At 41.2% G+C, this 22,772-nt stretch overlaps 1 protein-coding gene across 1 annotated transcript in view; it reads left to right on the top strand.

Annotated features, from left to right (window-relative positions):
* The window catches only part of DNAJC27 (DnaJ heat shock protein family (Hsp40) member C27), a 30,497-nt gene extending 12,565 nt beyond the window's left edge, over nucleotides 1-17,932 (top strand). Inside the window, exons 3-7 of the mRNA XM_028099626.2 lie at nucleotides 333-402; nucleotides 4,643-4,807; nucleotides 5,446-5,568; nucleotides 10,662-10,822; nucleotides 14,014-17,932. Coding sequence (XP_027955427.1) covers nucleotides 333-402; nucleotides 4,643-4,807; nucleotides 5,446-5,568; nucleotides 10,662-10,822; nucleotides 14,014-14,146 — 652 coding nt within the window. The 3' untranslated portion in view covers nucleotides 14,147-17,932. The remainder of the gene's footprint in view (nucleotides 1-332; nucleotides 403-4,642; nucleotides 4,808-5,445; nucleotides 5,569-10,661; nucleotides 10,823-14,013) is intronic.
* The last annotated feature ends 4,840 nt before the right edge of the window (nucleotides 17,933-22,772 follow it).

Here is a 22,772-nt window from a genome sequence, read left to right as displayed (position 1 = left end):
TCGCTCCTGCTTGCCTCAAATCAGTTTCCTTAGTTCCATGGTAATAGCCACCATTTGTTAGTTAAGGGGCACCGACTGAAGTGTCTTGAGGTAAGCTGAAGGTAAATGAGGGTCTTATTGCAAGTGGGCTCAGTGTTCTCAAAATAAGGAGGCAGGATGATCTGCCAAGTTGCGAGCTTCTGTTGTATTGATGATCTGTTATCAAGAAGAGGCACTGACAAAGCCTCTTTTAAATTTCATTCATTTTAAAATTCATAAATGACATAAATGATATGAATGGGAATGCAGAAGCCATAACCTTCTTTGTAATGGTTTCCATTTGAACATTTCAGGGTGCAAGTCAGAGACAGAGAAATCAAAGTTAACATCTTTGATATGGCTGGCCATCCCTTCTTCTATGAGGTAAGAAAGCCTTTTTGAGAAAACCTGTATCCAGTATTGTCAGTGGATTAGGAAAAGATCCTGAGTTATCTGAAACAACCAGTTTGCAAATCATGTATAAAATTAGGTGAATTGAGCTGGTGGTTGTGGCTTCCTTTCTGAGCCTTAACTGAATGGAAACCTCTTGGTCTTTTGTTCCATCCCCTTAAATAGCGGTAGGAAATTTAATTGCTAATGTTCCAAACACTTAGATAAGACATTTTAACTTTCAAAGGCCTGTTTGGTTTATACTTTATACCTTCCCAATCAATGGCCATCACATACCAGTGTGCCAGTTTCTATTGAACAGTGGTAACACACAGTCCCTGTCCTCGTGGAACACAAATCTGTCAGAGAAGACAGATGGTAAACAAATGACAGAATGCTTGGGAGCATTGAATATCTAGCCTAGCTTATCTGGGAGGACAGGAAATCTCGTTGAAGGAAGCAACATTTAAGCATTGATGGATTTGATGGGTAAGAAGAATTACGTAGGTTGGTGGGAATCCAGGGATGATGTGATGCACAGGATAGTTTTGAGTGGTACAGACTATAATAGTTTGGAGAATGAATGTCTCTAATGATGGGGTCGCACTGCCTCACAAGTTCATTCGCTTTACCATTAAAAACTCTAGATTAACAACTCCCTTTTGAAGGCTGCCTTCCTTTGACTTTCACTACTGATCTTGGCCTTGTTTTTGGAACAACATAGACTGAGTCTGTGCTTTTACAACAGAACCTTTCTAATATTTGTTAATCCGCTCCTTTTCAGGTAAAATATCTTCTAGTCCTGCCCCAGCTAGGCTTCTCAAGATCCTTTGTGGATAATCTCTAGTTAGCTGATAGGGAGCTGAGAACTGAACACAACATTCCAGATACTGTCTAGTGAAAAACACTGAGTGTTCCTTTACTTTCTATCATTAGACACTGGACAACTTATCAATGCAAGCTGAAATTACAATAGCTTTTTTTTCCCAGCAGCTCAAAAAGATAGAAGTGTAATTAATAGAAGCTCCTTGAGTTCACCACTTCTGAAGTAACTTTTCTCTGAAGAGCTTTGATTTTTCCTTTTTTGTCAAATATTTACTTGTCTGTAGCTCAAACCCTCCTTTTTGACAAGACCAAAGCCCTCTTCTCCCTAAGCCCCAAACGGACCAGAGTATACTTTTGCTCAGCACACACCTGGTGAAGCACCGATAGCCATTCTCATGATCCCTGGCTTTCCTCCATCCTTGAGGCCTGTCCTCCATTGGAGCTACTACTGGCATCCGTCCTCTTGCCAGGTTTATCCAAAGGGCCTACTGAGAAAGGACAGTCTGCTTAGCATGTGAGACGGCACTCTCAGAGGACAGTGTCAAAGAGAGGACCTTGAAGGAATGCCGGGCCTGTATCTTAACAGCAGTCTTGCTTCCACTGATGCACACGTCCTTCTGGGGCTTGCTGGTATGAGTTAGATGGTCTATAGAAAATTCTTGAGGCCCGAGTGATATTAAACTAACAGCTTTCTCTGACCTACAAGCTAGAAAGTTTGCCATTTCTGCTCTAAGAAATAATCCCAATTCCCTTAACATCCTATTTAATTAAACGTTGGATGCTGCAAGACTTCCAGGACTAACACCAGAGAGCTGTTTTGGGAGCCGAGAATAAGACAGCTGTGGGGGACCATTGAGGCTTCTCCTTTTTCATTTTACAGGTGAGAAAACTAAAGCCGGAGGCGCTAAAACCACTTACTCAAGATTACAGAGGTAGCTAGTTGCTGAGCCCGAATCAGTGGAAAGAAATCCACGGAGCTTGCCTAAATCTCTATTTACACGCAAATCTCACTCTGGATAGCATAATTTGCATTTTGAAATTCTTTGGCCTCTACTTACATTCTCTACATTCAGCTCTTCTTGATTTAAAATGTCTTGAATACTTACACCTGCTAGCCCTGTTGGCGACATAAAGATGGACGCATCAAGATGCATGCCTTCACGTTGCTTGGAGTCTGCTGGGGAAGGCAGCTGTGTATGCTACCAACTATAAACCAGACAGGAAGTGATATGAGCACTACTAGAAACACAAAGGCTGTGGTATTCCAGGGATATAGAGGTTAGATTCTGTTTGGCAGGGGTTGGGGGTTAGATGATGAGGTGTGGGGCAGGAAGAAACCCATGAAAGATATAGTGTCATAGCTGAAGTTGGAAGATTAAAGATAAAGAGATGTCTGTTTCCAGATGGAGTTAGAGAGGCACAGGGCAGCTTTGAGGAACGAGAGATTATCCACTTTGAAGGACAGGAGGTAGGGGGAGGGTAAGACGGGAAGCTGGTGGAGGACTGATTAGAAACGCTCAACACCAGTTAAAAGAATTTGAACTTTAGGGGGTTGGTAGTGGGAAGCACTAAAGAATTTTTGAACCAGGGCTTTAAAAAGATAAGTATGCACTGTGTATAATGTTGCTGGGGAGGTTACTTAGAAAATTCTTGCGGTAGTAGTCAAGAGGTAGTGTAATGTTGGCATGTGGAAATAGAAAGCAAGTGACAGGTGCAGGAAACCTGGCAGAGGTGGCTCCTACGGGATTGTTTGTACCTGCTGAGTGAAAAGGGAGACGAAAGCAGCAAAGGTTAACGCTAGGCTTTCCATCCCCATGACTCAGAGAACAGTGTGCTCCTTTCATCACCAGAAGTTCAAGGGAAGGAGAAGATTGGGAAGGAATAAGCTGGAGGGTTTCCTGTTGTACATATTGAATTTGAGATTCCAGCAAGACATTCAGCTGGGAGAGTCTAGAGCTAACTAGAAATGCAGGTCCGGAAGCACAGATGAAAAGGCTCACCATGGAGGTTCTCAGAGTTGAAACTATGCAGGTGGTTATGTTGTCTGAGTTGGAGGGGACGATGAAAAAGAACAGCTGAGGGCCTGGGACAGGATTTGGGGAATTACAGCAGCCAGCTGGAGTGGAAGTAACGGAGAGAGGAGGAGTTGGTGAAAGACCAGACAAGAACCTGGAGAAGGTGGTGTATGGGAGCCAAGGGCAGCAAGAGTTTCAGGAAAGAAGGGAGGGAGAGGCCCGTTTTCACGACTGCAGGTGGGCTGAGGACCTTGGGGACTGAGGGGAGAAGACCCCTGCTGTTCATCACTTTAATTCTTTCTGATTTTGTTGGTTTCAATTTAGGAGATAGCTGCTTCTGTTTCTTCTATTTTCATGCCTGATGTGTGTACGATGTCTTCATTTCTTACTACAGACTGGTATGGGGGTGTACATATTGGAATTCTATGAGACAAATGAGTAATATGTGGCCTCTGTGAAGATTCTTACTGGAATTTTGGCCTGAAACCCCCAGTCTGTCAATGTTACTCCACACCCACTCGACCTGTCATTCCTCCACCACTTTCATATGCCCTGTACTTCATGCTGTCTCTTCCGAGAATTATAGATTTGCCCCAGAAGTGAGTTGCCATTTCTAGCAAAAATATCAGAGGAGGACCAATCAGAGGAGTGTGAGAAAGGAAGGCAGAAGGTGCAAATACACACTGTTTTGCAGGCACCATTTAGGTGCTTTGCCTTCATTATCTCCTGTAATCCTCATAATCACCCCGTGAAGTAAGTAGTGCTATCCCCATTTTACAGATGAGGACACTGAGACGCAGAGAGGTTAAGTGACTTGCCCGAGATCACACAACTAGTAAGTAAGTGTGAACCCTGATCTGACTCCAGAGCCGTTACATCACACTGGGAGGCTCTGAGTTCGGAGTTCTGAAGTTGGTGTGCAGACCCAAGAGTCAGGGAAGCTCTGCCTAGCATCCTGGGGAAGCCAGCTTTGGGCTGTGGTACATAAATGGCTGTAGCTCTTGCTGATGCTTGTGTCATTTTGCCTTAAGTTCTTCTGAATTGTTCACTCACCCTCTGGTTCTTCCTGAGAAGAGCTTCACTTTGTAGAATATGTGTTATTTTAAGGTCTACTAACGAGAATTAAAGATTGATTGCCTCTAGGGGGTAGAGCTGGAGGTGAGAAGGGGTGGGGCAGGAAGCTGTTACTTTCATCACAAGACCTTGTACTAGTAGGGTTTTTTTAATCATATTACTTTGATTTTATGAAAAGTCCTCTAAAGACCAGTCGATATTGAGATACAATAGCAAATACTATGCATACACAAAAGAATGCACTTTGTTATGTTATGACTGTGAGATATATTATAAAATCACAAAACCTACAATTTGCACATCTGTTCTTTTATGTGAAGGTTCGTAATGAGTTTTACAAGGATACACAGGGTGTAATACTGGTCTATGATGTTGGGCAGAAAGATTCCTTTGATGCCCTTGATGCGTGGCTGGCAGAGATGAAACAAGATCTTGGACCTCACGGAAACATGGAAAATATTGTATTTGCAGTGTGTGCCAACAAGGTAACTGCTTTGGAAATGGTATGCTCAACTTTCCGGATTCGTTATGGGAAGAGTGCAGCTCTGAGTTTTGGGGAACAAATGAAAAGAAAAGTCCTTATTCTATACTATAGGAATCAACAGCTTTTCAAAACATACATCCCTAAAACAAAAAATAAAAACACAAATTCCCGTATGTCAGGATTTTATCCATTTTTTTTCTGGTGCTGTATGTGGGGAAGGATATTGGTGACTGAGCAGGAGAGGGGGATCCTAATAATTACACTCTGACCTGATTAGAGAAGGGACAATCATTAGGTGCAGCCTGGATTATGGAAAGGTATGAAAAGCAGACTATGGCCCCTTGAGTGTGGGAGATATCATGAAGCCAACTTTCACAGAGGTGAGGAGCAGTTTTCTTAAAGGATAAAGTGGGAAGTGTGGGAGCAGGCACTTGTCATTTTGCCACAGAAAATCAGTCTATATTCAATATTGGCAAATTTTTTTTGTCTCTTTTGGTCCTCGTAATTGTATATACTAGTGCTGGCGTTCATTTAAGAGTAGTTTTTGCCTCAGTAAAGGATTGATGAAAACCTCACAGGGCCTTTACCTAGTGGGTCAAGGTTGGGGTCTTCTCTCTGCCCCCCAACTTCCTATTTCAGATTGACTGTACCAAGCACCGCTGTGTAGATGAAAGTGAAGGGCGTCTGTGGGCCGAAAGCAAGGGGTTCCTGTACTTTGAAACTTCAGCACAAACTGGAGAAGGAATCAATGAGATGTTCCAGGTAAACTAGCATTGTTTTGTTTGTTCCAAGGCTGACCATGCCAAGTTTTAGTTTAAGTTATGAGAAGCAAAAATGTAATAGGAATTTCTAATTAGAATAAGCTCGTTCTTTTCAGAAGCTGGTAAGAAAAAGATTAAGAGAGAGTGTGTGTGTGTGGTATCTGCCTGCTGTGTACTTGAGACCAGACCTGGCTGATCGTCAGAATTACTTTGGGAAATTCTTCAAAATACAGATTTCTGGGCTCCAGACCTACCAGAAGCTTAGTGCTGTGATAGAGCTCAGGAATCTATATTTTGAAAAAGCTTTCCAGGTGATTCTGACGATCATCAAGTTTAACAACAGTTATTATATACTTATAGTAGAACAAAGATTTTCTTTAAAACTACCTTTGGTTAATGGTGTTACATTTGCATAGTTAGATGGAAGCATTACTCTGGCAAAATTGCCTTGCCATAGCTAATATAATTCTATATTGTAGGGGTGCAGTTAGAGAATAGGAGACTGGCATTGCAAAGTCCAGCCAGTCACACATAAAAATAAGGTCTTACCTACCAAGTAGGCAATGGAAGGATGCACTCATATTGCAACCTGAATGGACAGTGATTTTTTAAAAATTACTAATCTTGAATAATTTTAAGGGAACAAGTTTTATTTATTTATTTATATTTTTTTAGAGAGGGATGGGGGGAGACGCAGAGGGAGAGAAAACCTGAAGCAGGCTCCATGCCCAATATAGAGCCCGATGCGGGCTTGAGCTCACAACCCTGAGATCATGACCTGAGCTGAAATCAAGAGTCGGACACTTAAACCAACTGAACCACCTGGGTGCCCAGAACAAGGATTTTTGTTTTTTGTTTTTTTGTTTTTAAAGATTTATTTATTTATTTTAGAGAGAGAGAGAATGAGCAGGAGGGGCACAGGGACAGGGAGAGAGAGAAACTCAAGCAGACTCCGAGCTGAGCACAGAGCCCGACAGGGAGCTCTGTCTCATGACTCTGAGATCACCACCTGAGCCAAAACCAAGATTCGGATACTTAACCAACTGCACCCCCCAGGTGCCCCCAGAACAAGGCTTTTTTTAAACAATAAATTATAAAGTCAAGTCAACTCTTAATTATAGATACATTTGGAAGTAAGTGGTGGCATGAATTATGCATTTTTTTTCTTATGAATATATCTGATATTTTGGGAATTTTTAGCATTTCAGATAATGTAGCTATACTATAAAGAGTTGTTCTTAATTATTGAGTGGGATTTTATTTAATCTTTTATGCTGAATTTCTTTCTCTTAAGATGTCACCGCCCCTATTAGAAGACAGGTTTCGTCCTTGGCTGACAGGCTGAATTGGGCATCAGTAGCTTCTATTTCAAGACCAAATAAGGTTGATATTGACTTGCCACACTCTCTATTCTATTGAGTACATGAACCTGTGTGAGTTTGTACCTATTTATGTGCAATAATGATACTTAATCATTTGAATAGTGTTTTACAATTCTGGAGAAGTGTACATGTTTCATCTCATTTGAGACTTTATGTGGCAGGTTTTATTCCCATTTCAGATGTTATAACATCTAAGAGTAGTGAAGTGACTTGTCCAAGGGGTGTTAATAATCACTGTTGAAGATTAAATTTCTTTCAGCACTTTGAAGATGTTGGTCCATTCTCTTCTGGCCTCTCCTGCAACTCATGAGATGGTAGCACCCATTCTTACTCTTATTCTTTTGTGCATAATATGTTGGGGTTTTTTTTTTTTCCCCTCTAGCCACTTTCAGAAGTTTTTCTTTATCTTTGGCTTTCAACTTTGGCCTATGTAACTAGATATGGTTCTCTTTATATTTATCCTCCTTGGTGTTTGTTGAGTTTCTCAGATAGCTAGGCAGGTGGTTTTCACCATAATTTGTTCAAAAATTTTTTCGCTTTATTTTCACTCTTTTCCTTCCTGGACTCCAGTTACATGTATATTAGGCCATTTGATTTTGTCCCACAGTCCTTGAAACTATGTTATTTTTCTTTCCTTTTTCTCTATTTTTCAGATCTCATAGTCTCTGTTGGTCTTTCAACTGCTTTTAAATCCACTGAGTGAGTTTTTCAGTTCAGTACTTTTCAGTCCTAGAATTTGCATTTGATTTTCTTGTGTAGTTCCTGGTTCTCTGCTGAGATCCTCTATCTGTTCACTTATTAAGACTATTTTTCTTTGCTTCTTTGAAATATTTATAATATTATTTTAGCTCCTTTAAAGTCTTTGTCTGCTAAGTCCAATCTCTGAACCATCTTGGGTCCAGTTCCTATTGCCAGCTTTTTTTTTCCTGACTACAGATCACATTTCTTGTGTCTTTGTATGAGTAGTGCTTTTTGATTGAACACCAGACATTGTGGATAATACATTGTAGAAGCTCTAGGTTCTTTATTTTCCTCAGCAGAATATTGTTCTTATTTCAGTGGGCAATTACTGACAGATTACATTGAACTTGCATGGGCTTGGTTTTTTGCTTTCATAGCAAGGATCTGAAGGAAGCCCAAAGTGTTGCCTAAGCTCTTCTAATTTGGTAGAACTCAGCTTTCAAATTCTGTCTCCTTTGCAGATCTTGTCAGCTCTTGGTTTTAGGTTTTGTCAGGATGAGTCTACTACCAAGCCATAGTTTTTTCTGTGGTGTCTTAGCTAGATACTAGGGGTGCTAATGAGGTGGTAGGGCAATCTCTGCACTCTGGCAAGGTCAAACTGTAGTGTTTCCGGAATGCCTCTTCCCAAAGCACCACAGACCTCTAGTGTATTGGTTCTATTCTCAATCCCATGGTAAGCCCCCGGTGATCTCACCCTGTGTATGGATAGTCTAGACTTCAGCTACAGATTAGTGGGGAGCCCTCACATGGACATCTGCGGCCCAACTCTGCATTGCTGCTTCCTCTCCAATGCCCTGGTCTGCAGATTTTAGCCACTTCAATATCCTTAACCTCTGATCTGTCTCTTTAATTTAGTGGGACTTTGGGACTGCTCAGACCAGCCCTCTGTGACATGGCCAGGAAATGGGCTCCAGGTAGAAAACCAAGTGGCAGAATTGCACTTGCTGTTGTCCACTACCTGAAAATAGTTGCTTCATATATTTGTCCATTTTGATAGTAGTTTATGGCAGAAGTTCTAGTCTGGTACCCATCACTCCATCATCGCTGGAACTCAGACATGGAATGTAAATAGACTTTTGACTTCAATTCTACTGTTCTGTATGCCGCCCTACAGCTGGCCCTTCTAAACTATGTGTGTCATGAGTGAGTACTTGTATCCTCAGAAGTCTGTGAGTGTTTATATTTCAGTTTAACTTATAAACTGGAAGACAACCTTACTGATACAGAGCACAAGCAAACATCTGTGAACTGTGATGACTTTTAGGTTGTTTTTATCCTTTCAGATAAATCTTGGGTAGTACTAATGGATAAATTAGTCTGTTTAAAAACAGGCTAACAAGGAATGTAATAAAACTATTATATAAGCAAACACTTAGAAGAGTGCTTTCCTGCTGGTTCAATTTAATAAATATTTTCTTTGTTTCCTATAAACTTACAGACACTTCATGTCAGAAAGGAACTTAGTTTTGTCTTATTCACATTGTGAACAGAGAGTAAGATGGACTAAATCATGTTAACTCTACTTTTGTCTTGGTATCTAGTGGCTTCCCCTTTGGCACCCACCTCACAAATCAAGGCTTCTTGTTTAGGTTGCCAAGTCTTTTAGCTATTACCAGACATAAGAAGGAGGAGTCTAAGAAATAGAAAAATTTTAGACAATAACAGGAGCTATGGAAATACCTGAAAAAGAAGAGAAAGAGATTAAAAAAGAGATTTTTCAATTTAAAAGCAGTATAGTGTATTAAATGAGTCTTTTGAGCAAAGTTATCTAACAAAAGTAACAGTGCACAGAGTATGAAATATGAGCAGGATCAAAAAATAGTTTTCACTTTGAGAAACATCAAAAAAATAGGCAAAGAATCTGAATAATTTACAGAAAAAAGAAAAGCACTAAGCCTATGAAAAGACATTCAATTTCACTTATAATTAAAGAAACTCAAATCCAAACTGTGTGCCACACATAGGCTTGGCAAAAGTGAGGCTGTATGAGAATGCCCCATAGTGACAAAGGGGATAGAGAAATAGCTTGTCTGACACTGTGATGGGAGTGTAAACTGGCACAGTTGTTTTATAGGAAAGTTGTCAAAATCAAAGATTAAAATGCCTGTACGCTGTTATTTAGTACTTCTCCATTTAGGAATTTATCCTAAAGCATTATCTCCATAAGTGTACAGATACACGTGCATGTGCGCACACACACACGCACGCAAAGTATTCATTAAAGCACTGTGTATAGTAGCAAAACCTGGAAACAATTGACTTGTCTAAGAAAATATAGAGTTGTTTAAATAAGATATAGTCACACAGTGAAATACTGAAGTCATTAAAAAGGATGAAGAAAATGTCTATATGTACTTTCTCTAGAGAGAGAGTCCAAGATGTATTTTTTAAAAGATTTTATTTTTTTAAAGTAATCTCCCCAAGTTGCACACTCTACCAACTAAAACAGTCAGGTGCCCCGGTATTTTTATGTGAAAAAAATGCGAGGAGCTGAGCAGTATGTTTAATCTGCTTTCTTTTATGTCAATGTTTAGTGTGTAAATGGATGTACCAGTATTCTGATAGAAAATTTTTCTGGAAAGATACTAAAAAAATATTAACAATGGTTACCTCAAGGAGAGGAACTTGAGGGGCAGGGAGACAGTTTTCATTTTACATTTTTATTTACTATTTGAATTTTTCTAACAGTGTTCATCTACTACCTTTTAACTTCAAGTGTGGTTATGTGAGAATAGGATTATGAGCCATTTAAATTTTATTCCTTATACTTTTATGTGCTTAAAAAAAATACACAAGCATGTGCATACACACATAAACACACAGGATAAAAGAAAAAATTCTTCCAAACTGCGTATTTGCTTTATGGTGAATTTTAAGTTATTGGAATATATTAAAATTCTTTAAGTTATGCTTAAAAGGAATTCCAATTTTCCTAAAATCAGTTCTACTCTGGGATGATTTCTTTTTGCAGACCTTTTATGTATCCATAGTTGATTTATGTGAAAATGGCGGGAAACGTCCTTTCATGAATAGCAGTGCTAGTTTCACCAAAGAACAAGCAGACACCATTCGCAGAATTCGAAACAGTAAAGACAGTTGGGACATGTTGGGAGTCAAACCTGGGGCCTCAAGGTAAGCAATGCTCTAGGATATTAGTGCTGAGTTCTAGCCCAGAGAAAATCTCAGCTGTCAATATCGTAGGTCTGATATATCTTCTTGTAATTGGCTGGAAATATGAAGATGTGTGGAAATGCATTAGATTATGTAATAACTCTTCTTCAGTGAATTAACTGGATGCCAGAGAAACAAAGTAGAAGGTACAGTGGCCTGATGAAGGAACTCTGTAGTGTATGTGCATGAGTACTTTCTGGAATGGTGTGCTCTGCTTTTGTCTGTGTTGAGTAGGAGCCTTGAAGCAAATGTAACCTTAAAAAAATACCTTACAAAAGAGAATTCTTAAATCATAGAATTTTAGAAGAGGAAAAGAATGTTAGCAGCTTATCCAGACATTTCATTTTATAGGTAAGAAAACTGAAATTCAGCGAGACTAAACACATGTTCAAGGACCCTAGGAGTTAGTGGTATTATTGGTTCTTGACCTTGAACACTGTGTGTCTGCCTGGCTCTGTCTCTTTCTACGGTCCTCAGAATCCTGCTAGGTCCTCGTCTGTGTATGAACTTATGTTAAATGGTTTTATTTTTAGCCAAAAGAAATATTTGGGAGGAAGAGAAATACAATCGCTATTCTTTGTTGCTTGTGCAAGAATAAATCCTTGTTCGGTATGGTTATATAACTTTTAACAATAGAACACTTCTGTTACTGTACATATTATGATTTTTATTGTAACTATAAGGGTTCTCAGATCTTTTTATTTTGCACCATAACTTTCCTCCCCATTCTTCTCCCTTTCTACTTTGTCACCTTGATTCCCACAAAAAAACAGTACATGTTGAAATGCCTTGTTGGTACCAATGGCATGAAGTTTCTCTTTTCCATTTTGGTCTCATAGCCTATCTTGAAGCCCAGAAGGCAAGAGGGCAGGGGAAGCGGAAGACAGTTGCTGGTCACCTCGACTTGCCAGGCCTTACAGAAAAGGCTTTAAACACGTGAACAGTTTGGATGATCTTGTGTATATAGCACAGTTAATTGGTGTCTTTTAAATGTCCTTTGGATTTCCATAGTCTCATTCTAACGTCTTCTGTTTCATCTCCAAGGGAGATTGGCTCTAAAAGGAAGAAACTTTACTTATTAGTTAACTTAGAACATTGTTTATTAAGGAAAATTCCTTATTTATTTACTATGTTAATTGGAATCTATCAAAATGTACGGGACCTCCATAAGTTCTCTATCACTGACCAGTATAAACATGTGCTTCTCTTGCCTCTGTTTTTCTGGGTCTGATTTCATATGGCAGTGAGCACATTTGAGCAGAACCTAAAAACAGTGTTTTAAAGTTATAAAGAGTTTTAATGTTTGTTCAGTGCCATGTTTACTGTTCTTGAATGTTAAAATCTTCATCTTCAGCAGAATTAATATATTTGTTACTTTGTTAAATGTATTTGTTAATACATTTGTTATTTTGGAGAAGAATTCTGGCAATTTGAATTTCTTCAGAGAGGGAGAATATGATTCTTGTTAGTTAATATCAAGATTATCTATGTAAAAAAGGCCAATGCATGTTTCAGAACAAGCAAATTCAGGATTTGTTTAAGAGCAGAAAGCAGAAAAAGCCTTCCCCAAACCTAGAGGACTATGAACATGGCCCTGTGACCTCAGTCTTTCCAAGTGGACACCCAAGACTTTCCATCACATGCAAGACAATCAAAAATTATCTCTCTAATTCAGAGAGCCAAATAGAAATCCTTCTGATAAAACATAAAGAAGAAAAGCTAGGGCATTTGGGAAAGCACCATATCCAGGCTTATAGGATAACTGGAGCCCTAAATTACAAAAAGAAGGTGGGAAATCAAACTGTCTGGTAAGGACAGAGCTAAATCTGACCAGAGGAGGAGCTGGGTACTTAGAAGCTTCTGGAAGCCTGACACCAGAAGATGATGAAGAGCAGGGAGAGGGGCAGGTGGTCTCCAGGCTCCTCCCCAGCCAGTCCCTGCTTGTTGAAGAGCTCAGAAGCCTAAAGACCCCTCCTGGAGCTCTCCTGCTCTTTGGGAAACACTCACTGTATTGCCCGTTTCCTCTCTGGGTAATGTTCTCTTCTCTTTTGTTTCTTCTTTGGTCTCAGGAGCTCGCTCGAGCTCTCAGGTACCCCCATCTGCAGCATCCCTTACTAGATCAATGGTGTCACCATCTTCCCTGAGCCTCAGTGTCTCCCTGACCCTGGAACTCATTTCAGCCCCTTTTCTTCCATCCCCTTTATCTGTATATCCAGCTCATCACCTGCTTCTGCTGATTCTTTCTGTGTGTCATCTCTTAGCCACTCTTGATCCAGACTCTTGTACTCATGCTTGGCTTCTCGTAACAACCTCCTACCCGTCTCCTAACTTCAAGAAACAGCTTTCTCAGCACCTTTTTTTTTTTTTTTTTGCATGAAACACCTACTGATGTCATTGTTTATCAAATCTACTTTGTTGTTGTTTTGATTTCAAGGCCCTTCTCTTACTGACCCCTGCTTCCTGGCCAACTTTGTTTTTCTTTTTTCTTCTTTTAAAGATTGTATTTATTTATTTGACAGAGAGAAAGCAAGAGAGGGAACACAAGCAGGGGGAGTGGGAGAGGGAGAAGCGGGCTCCCCGCGGAGCAGGGAGCCCGAGGCGGGGCTTGATCCCAGGACCCTGGGACCATGACCTGAGCCGAAGGCAGCCGCTTAATGACAGAACCACCCAGGCGCCCCAACTTTGTTTTTGTTACCCCCCAGCAGTGTCCTCGTAGAACTTCCTGCCATGGCCATGCTGTTCCTAGTTCCTAGCCTCTGCCAGCTCTCTCCCGGTTGCTCTGTTTGCCCACTTCCTTCAGAACCCCACCCCAGAGGCCTTCCCTGATCACCCCATGCCCTCATTGCTTCAGTCAGCAAAGATTTGCTGGGTGCTTGTTCTGTGCCAAGGACCTTTCCATGAATCATTCTTTTACCAGGCATTTCCTTGGCATGTCAGTACTCCACATTGTATTTCCTTTTCTACTTGTTGGTAACGTATTATTTATTTGTTTATTGTTCGTGTCTGAGTCCTTTGGTCCCACTTTTGAGAAAAGGTAGTGATGGTTTGGGAGATGCTTCCTGCAAGAGATGTGATGTAAGTCCAGACAGCCAAACTGCCGTGGGTGGGGGCTGATCCTGTCACTGACATAGAGCTTGGCTTCTTTCTCGTAGGGATGAAGTCAACAAAGCCTATCGGAAACTCGCCGTACTGCTTCACCCCGACAAGTGTGTGGCGCCTGGTAGCGAAGATGCCTTCAAAGCGGTTGTGAATGCCCGGACAGCCCTCCTGAAAAACATCAAGTAGGAAGTCAGAGGAAAGGACAAGTGCGGGCCTCAAGTACGAACTGACTGTCCCTAGAAGTGAAATAACCAACATGAATTTTTTTTCTCCACAAAAATCTTACTGCTTTTTTCTCTTGTTATTTGTAAATTAGAAATTCAGGTGCCTGTGACCAGTTCACAGACATTTTACAGAGCGGTGAAGAGAACCAAGCACCACTTGTACGTATAGTTCATTTCCTATTTCCAAATAATCTGAATTTCGTTCCTCCTTCATTTGTGAGCTTGGTGATGGTAGCATCCCTCACACACTTGATTCAGGACAGTCCAGGAGGTTTCTGGAGGGAGGAAGGGGCAAAGGAAGACCCTTTCCCTTTTTTAAAGTTCACTGGAGAAGGAGACAGCAGAAATAGAAGGAAACAATATCAAAACCCTGAAAGTTTGGTGGGACCTCACAAGCAAGTTGCTCCTTTGACAAGTTCCTTAGGTAGTATTTGAACCATCGATCGATCTATAATTAATGAACTCTTGAGAGAGAGCCCTTTGGAAGTTTGTGAATCGAGACGATACCGTTCCAAATTGAGCAGCCCTTTGAGGACAGGTACTCTGTCCCCTTCTCCAGCCACCAGGGGCAGAGACAAGTTAGTCCTAGGAGACTGAAGGCAGTGGCAGCCACGAGTTCCGGGAACACTGGCTGCTGCTGGTCTTGCCCCTGGATCTGAGGCCTCTCTTTAGCCATGGAACGGGGCTGGTGGCAGTAGGGAGCATCATGCACCCGGGAAGCAGGAGTCAGACCGCACAACAGACGTGCTTGCAGCTCACGCGAGAGCTTGTGTACACATCTCCGAGGGCAAGGCCTAAGAGCACAGCCAGACTGGCGTGGACTGGTCTGATGCCTCAGGAGAGCCTGTGGGTGAGGGTTCTGCCTTTTCTTGTTGCTGCGTCGTTTGCCACGGAAAGGTAGGAAAGCCTGTGGCACTCCTCTATAAGCCAGGCCTCTTCTTCACTTCTCTACACGAGTTCCTTCTTTTTCCTCTTCTCTTTCTCTTATTTTTTAAAATATGCCACATCTGTCATTTTTCTCTTCTTGAATCCCTGGCTTTTGGCCACTGCCTCTTCCATCCTCCATTACGAGCCTTGACCTTACAATCCTCCTAAGCTTACAAGCCCTGGTTGACCAGAGACAAGTATGGATCCTTTGGGTGTTGGTGGAGGGAGAGATCTTAAGGCCTGTGTGGGAAGAATCTCTAATTTTTGCTTGGGCTCCATATTTCTAAATAGTAATATTTTTAAAAACTATAGATTATGAAAGCGAATTTCACATACAGAAGTGCTTTCTCTTGCCATAGTCTCCTCCTCAATATCCAAGGAATGGATGAAGATCAAGTATATTAGCACTGGCCATTCTTCCAGAGCTTTCAGAACTGGTCCCACTGTTTGACCCATTATATTGTCAATCTCAGTACATTACTCATACTTTTAGCTGCGACCACCCTGCACTGATTGGGCTTTAAGGTACACAGAATGTGAATTTTAAACAGCTATCCCATATTGATCACCAAATAGCATTCACCTTCTACCCAAGAAGAAAAGCCACTTCGGTTTAATTCCAGCCCTCTGCAGTCTTCTGGATTCTTCTCCTCTCCAAAGCAGCTTCCCTTTGTGTGGCTGCACTTGGGCTGCATTGAGCTTGTTGTCAGGAAACCAGAGCCTTGTTTTCTTATATGACTTTTCATCTTGGTGATTCTGAAAATGCTTCTTTTTTACGAATTGAGTCTAATACGTGATTTCCTGGGGATTTTCCTCTGGACTTCTAATTTTAAATAGCTTCTGGACCTGCAAAACTCCAACCCAAAGTTCTTCTGAATTTAAATTTTGCTTAAGGCCTTCATCATGCCTAAAGTAATTAAATGTAGTTCTATTCTTGGAACAGAACTAGACTCAAATAAACGAGGGATTGTGCATGGTAGTGTCAGCCCAAATTGACATGATGGCTCACTGAGTATGTGGCCCTGTATGAAGCCTGTGCCAGTTTTCATCACTGTTACTAAAGACCAGATTGGTCACCTCATTCAGCTACATTGTGCAGTTGAGTGGCTACAACAGAGTTCTTTAGTGCTTCCATTCCTATATAGCGAGTGACTTGTTGAAATTTAGCCTGATTTTGGTTCTTAGGTCTTGGAACTCAGTTCCCAGCACCTTCATTATTAATATTAAGGATGACCATGAACTACTTCATTTATGTAAAAGAAGGAAAAGAAGAAAGTTAAGCTTCAGGGTCCTAGAATTTGTCTGAGTGCCATAATCCTTGAGTAGAATATTAAGGGATAATAAAGCATGATTTGCAATGCAAAGTTTTTTGGTACTAACTTCATACAAAACTTTGTAGACCTCTGTGCACTAAATTTATATTCTTGGTGCAAATATGTACTTTGTAGTTCAACTTTATGAAATTCCTTCAGCCAGTTAGGATTTCAAAATACATTGGCGAGAGTAACAACTAGCAGAATCATTCCACTGGCTAAAAAAATTTGATGGAGAATCTTGTTTTTCAGAAAAAAATGAAAAGTTTGAACAGTTCTTATAAAAGCCATTACTTCCATGTCCGAGTCATCAAGAATGAACAGTTTTAAAGCTTGTTAGAAACCCCTTGAGACATTTCTAACTGATTGCCCATCCTACCTAAGCCCTTTAAAATACACCATCCCTTTTTCCCTCTGTTCCCCTTTGGGGCTTGTTTGGAATCGATGTTCTCAGCTGTCAACAGTTCTACTTCAGCCTTGTCATTTCGAGTCTTCCCTTACCTGTGTCCTTGGCTTTCTTAGCCTGTTAACTTCAGAGTCCCGGCCTCAAGTAGTGTGCTGCCACCCAGGATAAACTGCTGTAATCCTGTAGGGGGCGCACTGTTCTTTAAGGCTACATTTACCTCAGGAAACAGTCTAGTGTGTTCTCGTGCACTAAATTCTCAACTGGTAAGTAATTTCTTCATACCCATAAACCAGTATCTAATTCACTGCTAGTTAAAAGAGCCATGGATAAGGCAGCTAGATTTCTGAAAGAAGGCCGGAGTAAGTAAGTAAGCAGCCCCTGTCAGCCCTGAGTCAGTACCACACCTCCTCATAGAACAGAGACAGAATCTCGAGGGGGAGGGAGGTAGTTCAGGCCCAAGTTAGAAAGGGTGGAGCCGCGTGCCGATTACCTCTGACAGTGACAGTGACAGTGATGGCCACCTTCTCAAAGGTACTTTCAGTGGGCGCTGGAATGTCACTCCCTTCCCCACCGCACTCCATCCAGCTCACTCTGAGTCTGCCAACATTTTTGCAAAACGTTTGAAAATGAGTTTAGCTGCACAAGAGAGCTACCCACCTTCCATTGCAAGGTTTGCAAAGTGAACAAAGGTTCACACTTCTCACATTTGGTATTAGCACAATTGTAAGATAGCCGGTAACGTTTGTACATTGGTTTTTACGTTTAACGTTTCTAGAGAAGCAAAAGCTTAAATTTGTGACATGGGGAAGTTAGATTGTGTCTAACAAGCAGTGCAATATTAGGCCGTGCCAAAAAGGCCCTGGTGTGAAGTGACTTATTTGCAGGTTTTACGGTTTGGGTTAGTGTCCTGCATTGATTTCCCACGGGGCCTTCGTCCCTTTTGACTGTGAATGCAGAGTCTCAAAAGAAACCCTTAGCTCTTACGAGGTAATTTAGATATTTACGTTCTGTTGAAATAACTGAAAATGTTAAATCTAACAGTTGTTTATGTCTTGTATAGAGAGTGTCATATGTATTTAAGTTGTGTATTTTTATAAAATAAAGCCAAAACTCAAACACCGGTATGTGGGCTGCACTTTTTTGTTGAGACACTGGTCTTTAATGTAAAATGTACTAGTCTCGAAGCAGCCCCGTCCCTTACCAACGGAGACCTTACAGAGGACCTCTTGCTTGCGTTTCCAGTTGGGAAATGGAGGAAATTTTATTCATCAGTCCATCAGGTAATTCTAACCTTATTAAGTCATGGTACAAGTGTTTTGATCTCTTAAAGATACTAATATGATGTTTGCTTTTTTAACTCAGATGAAACTGTTACCATCCTATTTTAATAATGCAGTTCTCAGCCGAATAACTTACTAATTCAGTTAACTGGTCCCTGGAAACAAGAATCCTTAAGTAACAGATTGTTGTGAACTCCGGATTTGAAAGTGAAAGCCTTGCAGGGCCCACCCGCAGAAGGCAGTGTCTCTCGGGAGCCTTCACACGAGGGCTGTAATTTTCATTATAAATGATGTATGTTCTCACCTGAGAATGCACACCACTCTTTCGGGGAACTGCTCTACTCACTCCAAACTGCTAGCATGTTTTCAAGGGGAGCTGCCAAAATCTCCTCTGAGCCACCCTTTTGCTCCCTAGCCACCCAGATTGGTCCGTGAGATGGGAATGTCACCCAGGCTGAACCAGTTGGCATCCTTGTCTGGGCTCTTTCTCCTTAGAGCTGGGAAAACAAACTTCCTCTCAGGAGAGGAAGTAAGGTGGGAGAGTCCTGCTGATGCTGGCAACCATGATTCTAATGTGCTGGAAAACATTCTGAAAGAATGAAGCAGACATGCATAAAGAGACAGAGTCCGGATGGCAAAGACTTGCCTTCTAGTCCCTGAGGCCCCCTGAGCTGGTTGTCCTTCAAGCCCCTATGCCACCCCAGAATCCTTCCCACAGACCTCCAAGCCCTGTTTCCTGCTTGGGTTAGCTGGAGTTTGCTTTCCATTACTTGAAACTAAGAAGATATTAGAAGATAGTAGACCTCAAGGATCGTAAGCAAGGATGAGAAAGCTACGGTCAGGAGACTGGTACAACATCTGATAGGTATGTTGTTGACATTTCTGTGTTATAATATATCCGATTACTTGATGTTTCTCAGCTGGAGTCTTTGGCTATGTCTTAACCCAATAGTAGCCAGTTGTAAACTGAAAAGCAAAATTAGATTTATTCAGTTTGTTTCAGGGTCCACTTAGGATGCAAAATACTTGGAATTTCTTAAATTTCTAAATAAATTTTATTGTTAAAGCATTCATTTGCCATGCATGTATTGAGTACCTCCTATGTGTCAGGCCTGTTCTAGGCACTTGAGTATATAACTGAGCTCAGGACCAACAAAAATCCCTGCCCTGTGCCGCTTAACATTCTAGTGTGTGTGTGTGTGTGTGTGTGTGTGTGTGTGTTTAGTTTTGAAGAAAGGTTCTTTTTTTTTTAAGATTTTATTTACTTGTCAGAGAGAGAGTGAAAGAGAGCACAAGCAGGGGGAGTGGCAGGCAGAGAGAGAAGCAGGCTCCCTGCCGAGCAACGAGCCTGAGCCAGTTGTAGGACTGATCCCAGGACACCGGGATCATGAACTGAGCCCAAGGCAGACGCTTAACCAACGGAGCCACCCAGGCATCCAGGCTCTTTTTTGTTTTCTATAGGCTTATTTCTTATTTCTTACAGGTTTATTTCCAAAGAGGCAAGTTTGCACTTATTGAGAAGTATTCAATACATGCAGTTTAGAATTAATACTCTGCTACTATATGCTTGTATTTCATGGGGGTTGTTAAAATGCTGTATTAAGGTTTTTTTCAGAAAACTTAATCATTATTATTATCCAAAGCTCAATTTTCCATATTGGCCTAGAGGAAACGGTTCCAGAATTAAGGAGTCTCTTTATATATGTTTTATATTTATAATGAATGTATTTTTCCAAAGCAGTTGTATTTATTTGAAGGGGAAATATCTAGAATTTAAGTCGTTTTAGTTAAAACAATAATGTGTACCTCTGATATCCAGTGAAAATTTTGATCAGTTGACTCTTGTAAGGGATGATATGACTTCAAGAAAGTTATTCTCTCTGCATCCAAAATAGTTAGTTGTTAGTGATCATTATAAAGCCAGCAAATGCACCCATGATAGCATTTTACTGAGGGAAGAGACAGTAAAAGTTTGGTATGATAGAGGGAAATGAAGATGCGAGGTGCCAACAGGCCTCAAATAGTGGAATGTGAACATTCTGCTAGTTTCAGAGCATGAGAGAGAACAGAAAAGTTAATAAAATAAATACTAAAGAGAGCAAAGCATCTTAGTGGTTCAAAAGGAAAATAAAATTAAAGAAACCATTTCCATTCTGAGTAGCAGGGAGCAAGGAGAAAAGCCCCAAGTCAGCATCTGTCAAATGTTTTTTATGGACAGAACCCTATATTTCTGGTGAACTCCCAACATGGGATCCCTGTATGTAAAACAGCTAAGAGCAACATTTTAGGAGGATAAAAAAAAAAATCCAGAAAAAAAAAAAACATTTTAGGAGGATAAATTTGTAAGATGACAGTTTTAACATCATTCCTTATAAAAGCAATCTACCAGGCAGTTCTGCCTCCCAAGGTAGATGACAGAGTTTCTTTCAGAAGATAAGTCCCCACGCCATTCTCTTCTGCTCACAGGCGCTGGTGGGACGGGAGCACCTCACCCGAGAGAGTGATGGAGCTCAGGGAAACGCTGTCAGTTACGAGCTGCTGACAGGACTCTGTAATGCAGGGGGGCTGGGCAGGGACTCTGTTTAATGAAGGGTCCTGATTACACTGCAAACATAAGGGAAAGTACTCTGGCTTTGTGTAGTGAGGCAAAGAGCTGAGCTGCTCTTCTTAAGAAATGAACAAGACTTCGAAGGGTTGGGGCTGCCGAAAGAAGAGGAAGAAAGACCAGATAAGATGAGGCAGAAGGCTGGGGTCCTGAGAAGGATAATTGGAAAGATAGTAGATACGAAAAATCATTAGATGTTAGGGATTAGTTGAAAGATAGCCAAAGAGAAGTGCCCAGTGACAGAAACAACCAAAGGACTTTTAAGAAGACGGATACATTTAATAACATTATCACCATTTTACAGATGAGAAAATGGAGACTCAGAGAGGTTAAGTGACTTGCTCCAGGCCACACAGGAAGCTATTCAGACCCAAGCTTGCCCAGCTCCAGAACCCAGGCTCTCAGCCTACACTATCAACCGCAGGATCAAAATTTTTAAAATATTCTGCTTTGGGCGCCTGGGTGGCTCAGTTGGTTAAGCAACTGCCTTCGGCTCAGGTCATGATCCTGGAGTCCCGGGATCGAGTCCCACATCGGGCTCCCTGCTCAGTGGGGAGTCTGCTTCTCCCTCTCACCCTCCCCCCTCTCATGCTCTCTCTCTCTTTCATTCTCTCTCTCAAATAAATAAATAAATAAAATCTTAAAATAAAAAAATAAAAATAAAATATTCTGCTTTGTACTCCTGAGTAATATTGTACCTTCTTGTCCGATGTTACTTAAATGAATAAATAGGCTGTATTTTTTTTTTTGAAGACCACAAAGGTACAACTTTCCTTATAATGAATGACACAAGTTTAAATCCTGCATGTGTGCATAGGAATGAAGGAAACTGTTTTCTGAGGGTGTCCAAGCCAAGAGTTAGCATGGCAACGTAAGTTAACAGTGTGTTAAAATATGGAATATAGGGGCATCTGGGTATCTCAGTCGGTTGGGTGTCTGCCTTCAACTCAGGTCATGATCCCGGGGTCCTGAGATCAAGGCCCTCATCGGTCTCCCTGCTCAATGGGGAGTCTTCTTTCTCCCTGCCCCCCCTGCCCCTTCCCACCCCCCTCTGCTTGTGTGTGCTCTCTCTCTCAAAGAAATTTTTAAAAATCTTTAAAATATGGAATATAATACTTTGGATATATTTATTAAGTTTTTTTTTTTCAGTGAGATTTTGAACAAACCTTTGCCACACCTCTGATGCCTCTAAACAGCTTGAAAATAATGTCTTCAGGGCCTTCTAGCCAGGTCGGCAACTGAAGGGTAATTAAGCCTGCAGACCTGAGAGAGAGATCCTTTACAGCCTACGTCAGCCTAGGGGTTTTGTTTCTGGGTGATTTTCACACCCTTAATTTATTCTCTTGTCATAGTGAGAAGCCATGCAGCCTTAAAAGGGTGGTTTCCCTCCCTCCCTCCCTCCCTCCACCCCAAAGCCTAGCCCTGGCCTTCTGTGTTAGAATCGCCAGCACTGCAGGAGGAAAGGTGGTTTATATTCACCAAACTGTCTGGGGAGAGGGTTTTAGGGAATGAAGTCAAGATAGTTTGACTTTCTACCTTATGCTTGTCTATATTACTGTGTTTTCCCAATGGGTGTAAACTATTTTAGTCATCTAAAAAGTTAAATGAAACAACAACAAAAAAACTAAATATGGTACCAGTTAAAAAAAAAGAAAGAAAGAAAGAGACTCACTCCAAACTGTGGGAACCTCTAAGGGTGGCTCTGGGCTGTAATTAAATCTTGCTTCTTTACTTTAGTAGAAACTTCATCCTAAGAGAGAAAAAACATTTAGCCTCTTACAAGTTTGTTTGAAAAGCTAACCTAGCAATCAGTGCTGTCCGACTGAAATTCTCAAATTCACTTACTGTAGTTATATGTCCATAGGCTCTCTCCTGTAACACAGAACTGAGCCGCAGAACTGGGATGGGAAGAGCCGGGGTAGAGTCTTCTCTCGCCTCTTAATTAAGAGAATAGCCTTTGGCAAGGGGGTCCACCTTTCAAGGTGCCCTTTCTTACGTTATTAGATGAGGCTCTTGGTTAAAGAACACCTAAGGTACTTTCTAAAGACCATTACTTT

The sequence above is a fragment of the Eumetopias jubatus genome, unplaced genomic scaffold (assembly GCF_037043125.1).
Source record: "Eumetopias jubatus isolate StellerSeaLion01/CBP00866 unplaced genomic scaffold, mEumJub1_p1.0 scaffold_9, whole genome shotgun sequence".
NCBI lineage: Eukaryota > Metazoa > Chordata > Mammalia > Carnivora > Otariidae > Eumetopias > Eumetopias jubatus.
The sequence above is the reverse complement of the archived record's forward strand: the minus strand, read 5'-3'. Positions and strand labels throughout refer to the sequence as shown.